Below are 6,519 nucleotides of genomic sequence, written 5' to 3' on the forward strand. Positions count from 1 at the left end.
TTTTTTTTTTTTTTTTTTTTTTTTTTGAGGCAGGGTCTCACTATGTAGTTGAGACTGACCTGGAACTCACTATGTAGCCCAGGTTGGTCTCGAACTCAACAGCGATCCTCCTACCTCAGTCTCCCAAGTGCTGGGATTACAGGCGTCCGCCACCATGCCCAGCTTCTTAATGACTTTCTGAAGCAGTTCTGGAAGTCTTCTTTCATCAATATCTTTTTGAGGTACAAAAAAAAAAAAAAAGAAATACAATAAATGCTGCTGTCGAGTACTATCCAGCGGAAAAGCAGAGTCACAGAAACATTTTATGTGTCCTCAGCCACCTTATTCCCTGGGTCTGGCACTGTGTGACTTCTGGTTCTTCCCTGCAGTCAAAATGACCATGGAAGGTAAACGTTTTGAATAGATTCAGGCCTCAGTGGCAACCATGACAGTGCAACTAAAGACTCTCGTGAAAGAGGAGCTCCAGAACCGCTTCAGAAAGTGGCAAGAACAGTGGTTGTGTGAAGTGAGAGACAGTATTTTGATGGAGATGCATGATAATAAATCTTACTTTAATACATTTTAATTGAAACACTCACCATATCTTTTCAACATACCTTGTATACTACTCCTCTAAAAAGGTGGGTGTTTGTCCCTGGAAACAGTCTGAAATCCACATCATTTAGCAACACAGATGTTAAAATTTCTTTCAGAAATGTGGTACTCCTGTCAGAGCCAAAATGCTTGTATTAGTCCCTTTCCTGTCACTGGAACAAAATACCCGACACTTCCAATTTAAAGGAGAGCTTTATTCGGCTCATAGCGTCACAGGCTCTGTCCATGGTTGGCTGACTCCGAGACAGGAGCGGCATGATGGAAGAGTATGGTAGAGGAATACTATACGCCCAATCAGTGAAGACAGCGTCCCCTTGACCCAGTCACCTTCCAAAAGCTCCGTCTCTGAACGTATGAGACTTTCGGGGAACAACTTCATGAGAAACAAAAGCTTTCTTTTCTTTTTTTATTTTTATTTTTTGGTGCCAGGTATTGACCTTCGGGCCTCATGTTTGCCAGGCAGGTGCTCAGAAAGCTTTCTCAAAAGTTGGAATTTGTTTGGTGAATGGCTGAATGTTAAGAAAAGAGAAGAGTATCCGGCAGAAACTGCAAACTTATCTGTTAAAATGGTATTGAAGGGAAAATATATTCTAAAACTGCAGATCCAGGATGGCTATGAGAAACATTATTTAGAACACTATTTCAAAAGTCTGGGTTTCAAAACTAACTGCTTTGAACAGGACTTCTTATCTGTAAGATGAAGGGGGAAAACAGGCCATTTCAAAAATCTTTGACTAAAATTCTTTTATTTTTTAATTGAGTTTATTGGTACTTTTTAAGTATACAGTACAGTTACATTTATCATTGGAATCTTGTACCTTTACATGACAGGTCTTGGTTCTTATTTTTACCCCATGTCCCTGCCCTCCCTTCACCCTTTCCTACTCCCCTACTTACAAAGACCTTGTTTCTTTTAAGTTGTAACTGTTTATGATACATAACATATGGCAGAAACTCTAAATATATTCAACGTATATTTATCCTGGATTAAGGCTAGAGAAGTTTAAGAATAGAGTTCAGGTTAGAAAAAAATGGAAGATGTCTGAGTGGAGTCAGCCATCTTAAACAACTACAGTGGGGAGAGAGAAAGACAATCTTACAACCGAGTACCTCTCCATATTCAGTGCCAAGGCAAAGAGCACATGCCAGCCTCAGAACAGGACAGTATTTAATAACGAGTAAAATGAAAAAAAAAATTATATCAGCTGTTTTCCTATGTCCCTCTAAATCTGAACATTCACTGTTAAATTTGTAGTTCTTTAAGATGGCTGACATGTTCCTCCCGGTTGCAGTGCCATGAGGTGGGGTCATGTTGGAATAGCCGAGCATCTAGCCAAGAGAAAGTTGAATGACGAATACATGTCATTCAGACTTAATGAAATATATTTATGTGGCATTCTGTTACTCCCATGAATAGCAATACCATCTAAATACAAGACTGACTTCTAGAATACTTCTGAGTCCCACCGTACTGATTGACCGATCCACCATTATGTCATAAGATTGTAAGCCCAAAGTGGCCCACATAATAAAAGCATTATATTATCTTCCTGGATTGTGTAACATTTGTTTTTTGGTGTTGTAATAAATGTGATTTGCTGTGATTTTTCATCCTTAGTAAAATTCACATTTTAACCTCAGTTTGCATGCATAACTCTGTTTTTCTTAAAGAAGGTCTGCAAAATTGTTTGTGCTTTAGGCTCCATAAAACTTGAAACTGCCTGTGTTTAATTAATTTAGTGGTACTGAAATTCATTCTCTCTCTTGTTCTAATAATCAGTCAAACAAACAACAATAAATTTGTCCTCTGCCTGCTGATTCATAGAAGTACAGGAGGATGAAATTTTTATTTCATGTTTAGATATACAAATCTTTGTTAAATATACCTTTTTGGTTGATCTACTGAATTTCAGTTATTTTTAAGCAGTTGTTCCAAAATTCTATGTGACTACAATACTGTATGTATTTTTCTTTGTTTAATATTGATGAAAGATGAAAGACATAAGGATTGTTTAGAAATGAGGATACTGTCACCGAGGAGGTAGGCAGGCCAAAAGGCAGCTGAGAATTTAAAATCCAAGCCCAAATGTCAGGATCAATGGCACATGCCTATGATCCCAGCACTAAGGCTGAGGCAGGGGAACCGCCAAGAGTTCAAGGCCAGCCTGAGCTACACAGTTCAGCGCCAGCCTGAACTACACAGTGAGACCCTGTCTCAAAAAAACAAAACAAAAACCTGAAGCCCAACAACATCTTATCGTCAGCATTGTAAGTAAATAGAAGCTGTGGAAAAGGCACTCCTCCCTGTCAAACTAAAGAATAGTTTCTAGAAGCTGGGCTGATTATTCTGTCTTGAGAGTCTGTACCGTGAGAGAATTATTAAAATAATTCTGTGAGCATTCATGGGGGTTTGGCATCTTTGCTATACCTGATTTTTTTTTCTCAGATAGAAGACAATAAAAGTCTTGGCACACGCCCAAAGCTGGTCAGAAGGATGGAACTGAAGCTGTAAGGCCCCAGTTTTAGATTGGACTTGCGGGCACCTTGCACATAAAGCACCTGTTCAAGTCCTCCCTGTGCGTCTCGGTATGGCCTTGTCCTCTGTCGTATTAGGAGGACTCCAGTACCTTCTCTAGGCCACCATGAAAATAAAATCGAGATAATCCATGGTGGGTGCATAGAAGCTCGTAGAAGAGTACGTGAAGGAGGGAAGGTCTTGAAATGTCAGGCAAGAGTTTTCATGCGTGAACATTCGGGAGAGGGAAAGTTTCATAACTTTTATCAAGTTCTCAGAGATATATGACTTCCAATATGATAAGCAGCCTTGAAATGGGAGCTCATCTGTGTTTGAGGATGAACGACGAAGAGAAACGCCTGACATTTTCTAGAAGTAAAGTACCGATCAAACGCTAAAGCTGAGACAGAAGAGAAATAGAGCGAAGTTCTAGTAGGGAAGACGCTCTCGTTGAACCTGATCAGATGAAGTGATGATGTACTGAGTACTCGGCACCATTCTTGCTTCTAGTTCCTAGTTTTGCTTGTATGCTGAAAGAAGTATAAAATATAGTTACCAACTGCACACAGGAGTGGAGACGTGTACTGTAAACCTGGACAAATAAATTATGAATAGCCCCGGATCTACACCAATTTTGGGGTCACACCAATAACTGTGCAAATTACTGCCTCATTTTCCCCAAGTTTAAAATGCTGATGAACCAATCCTCTTCCATGGAGCCCAGGCCCTTGCAAGCACCGAGCCAAGCACTCTCCTGCTGGGACACACACTCAGCCCCGCTCCTTCCTCTGAACAAGAATGTTGGAAAATGCACTCAGAAACCAAAATATGTTGGAGAGCCAGGGATTAGCTCAGTGGTTCCGCTGCCTGCCTCCCAAGCACAAGATATCAAGTTCGATCCCCAGTAAAAAAAAAAAAAAAATCAAAATTCCTTTGAGTAAAATAGCTATTTACAATCCAGTTATAGTGTCTTTTTTTTCAAAACTTAACTTTCTTTTTATACATTTTTAATAGTAATGGTACTATCAATAAATTCATTTTAAATTAATTCTTGAGAAACCTGAACTATATTGGCGCTGCATGTTAATGTCCTCTGGGATTAATGACAGATATCACATGTCATCAGATGTTTTTGGCATACCTGCTGCTTTTTACATAGTAATATCTTTACCAGTGATGTTTCCTTGCCCAAATCTTCCTGTTCTTCTGGTCTCTCGTTCTCAGCTAGACTTAGGCATCTTTGCATCCTACTGTAAAGATGACCTTCTGGTGGGTGACCTTCCTAGAATCTAGTTAAATAGCTCTCTCTTTTGCACATATAATTACTGTACTCATTCCACTCTTGTTTTCTTACAGACTATAAAGTAAGAAACTAAGGTTTTTTTTCCTACTCTTATAGCCCAAGGGCTTAGTGATTTATAGCAAGGCAAAATAATAACAATAGTAGCACAGTTTATTATTATTATTAGTTATTCTGAAATTATCTGAAACTTACAGCAAAGTTACAGGTAGAGTACAAAAAACTTTTTAAATTTGCTGAGCCATGTGATGAACTGTCGACAAGGTACCTCTAATATTCTTATGTGTTTTCCTGACAAAGAAGAACATTCTCCTGCGTAGTCACACTGCACTCATCAGTGTCAGGAAATTATATTGATACCTGACTTCTAAACATCAGCCTCAAGTCAGTTTTCACCAGTTGTCCCAGTAATGCCTTTACAGTGATCTGAGAACTGAGTTCATGTATCACGTCTCTGCCGTCTGGAATAACTCCTTCATCTTTGTTTCCACATAGACTGAACCAGTTGAAGACAGTATTAACTGTTTTGTAGGATGATGCTTAGTTTGGATTTACCTGATGTTTCCTTATGTGTAAATTCACATAACTCTGGCAGGATTATGACCTGAATTAACACCAGGCTTTTCTCCCAGCCGACACACAATTACTGATCGTGTTAAACTTTCCCTATTGATTACGGTGCTGTTTACCTCTGCAATGAGGCTTTTATCACTTTGTAATTAGTATTTTGTAGAGCAGTACCTGGGAATGATATATATACCTTGTTCTTTACCCAAACAAGTTTATTTACATCCTGCAAACTGGTGTTTATTCTATGGTTCATTATTTATTACTGTCACTATTTATTTTGATGCTGAGATTGTCTTAGCTTTAACCAGTGGATGCTTCCTCTTCCTGGCATCTGTGGCCTTTGACAGTCCAACTTCCTGCTCTGTACCAAGAGGAGTGTCTCTCTCCATTGTAGTTGCTACTACAAAAAAACTATAGTCTAAGTATTTTGTATACATAATTCATCGCATACAGTCCTAGAGGCTGAAAGTTTACGATCAAGATGCCAGTAGCTTTAGTGTTTGGTAAAGGCCAGGACTCTGCTTCCCAAATGATGTCTTATTGCTGCATCCTTCCGAGGATGCAAATGCTGTGTCCTCACATGGCGGAAGGCAGAAGGGCAGAAGATTTAATCCTCCAAAGACTTCCTCTTAATGCTATCACATTGGGTCTTAGGTTACAACATGTGAATCTGGGAAACCACCATTCACGCCATAGCCAGAATGTCTACCATCCAACATCAGTGCTTACCTTGCTCAGCCCACCTGATGGCCTTACCACTATGCTGTGCAGAGAAGAAAGAGTCAAATTACCCACGAAATACAGTGGTGCCTTTATTCACGAACTTAATTCATTCCACAGTTCTGAAGAAGAGGGCTCCCTCCATGCTTTTGCAGGGAAGAGGACTGCATCTGTGCTTGCCACCCCATGTAGAGTTTGTGAATGGAAGCAAAATTTTGCCAAGCACTTGAGTTTGCAAACTGAATTGTTGGCAAAAAGAAGCATTTGTGAACTGAAATATTATTTTATTTTAATAAAAACTAACACTAAATGTTATTGACTTTTGTTTCAAGTTCTTTCAATCTCTAGATGTGTTTATTTTCTTTCCAGACTAGTCTGACTTTCTCTGAGTACCTGATGGGGGGAGTTCTGCTTTATCAGAAGGGGATTTGGAGAGGTGCTTTCTTAGTTTCATTGTAAATGTTTGTGTTAGTTTAGCTCAGTATTTCGCAGTGGGATCACTATTTGCCTTTAGGAAAGAAATTCTTTACTGTAGGATCGTCCCAATGTTACCAAATAGTTTGTACTTTTGTACCCTAAACTCTCCATTCACCATTGCTACCCTTCAAAAAAAAGAAAAAACCCTGCTCTAACTTAAAAAAAAAAAAATCAACAATAAAGCATCCTACAAATTTCCATCTACATCCTAGCAAGGTAATCTCCCTTACCTGGGAATTCGTGAGGCCCTGCAGTTTGTTTAATGGCAGTTTATTAGGTTCACACTAATTCACAGGAAGGCCAACAAAGAGCACTTATCACCAGTCTCATTGCACACTGTTTC

General features: G+C 39.2%; 1 protein-coding gene across 2 annotated transcripts in view; it reads left to right on the plus strand.

Moving 5' to 3' along the window:
- The window catches only part of Tmem161b (transmembrane protein 161B), an 80,247-nt gene extending 74,342 nt beyond the window's left edge, over positions 1-5,905 (plus strand). The window contains exon 13 of one of the 2 annotated variants that reach the window (XM_019209434.2): positions 5,634-5,905. In XM_019209434.2, the coding sequence (XP_019064979.1) occupies positions 5,634-5,675 (42 nt within the window). In that variant the 3' untranslated portion in view covers positions 5,676-5,905. Of the gene's footprint in view, positions 1-3,040; positions 4,009-5,633 lie in introns of those variants that run through there. The other variant, XM_033767780.1, reaches the window with a different exon arrangement.
- Positions 5,906-6,519: the final 614 nt, after the last annotated feature.

The sequence above is a fragment of the Fukomys damarensis genome, unplaced genomic scaffold (assembly GCF_012274545.1).
Source record: "Fukomys damarensis isolate Sample0158 unplaced genomic scaffold, DMR_v1.0_HiC HiC_scaffold_3, whole genome shotgun sequence".
In the NCBI taxonomy this organism is placed as follows: Eukaryota; Metazoa; Chordata; class Mammalia; order Rodentia; family Bathyergidae; genus Fukomys; species Fukomys damarensis.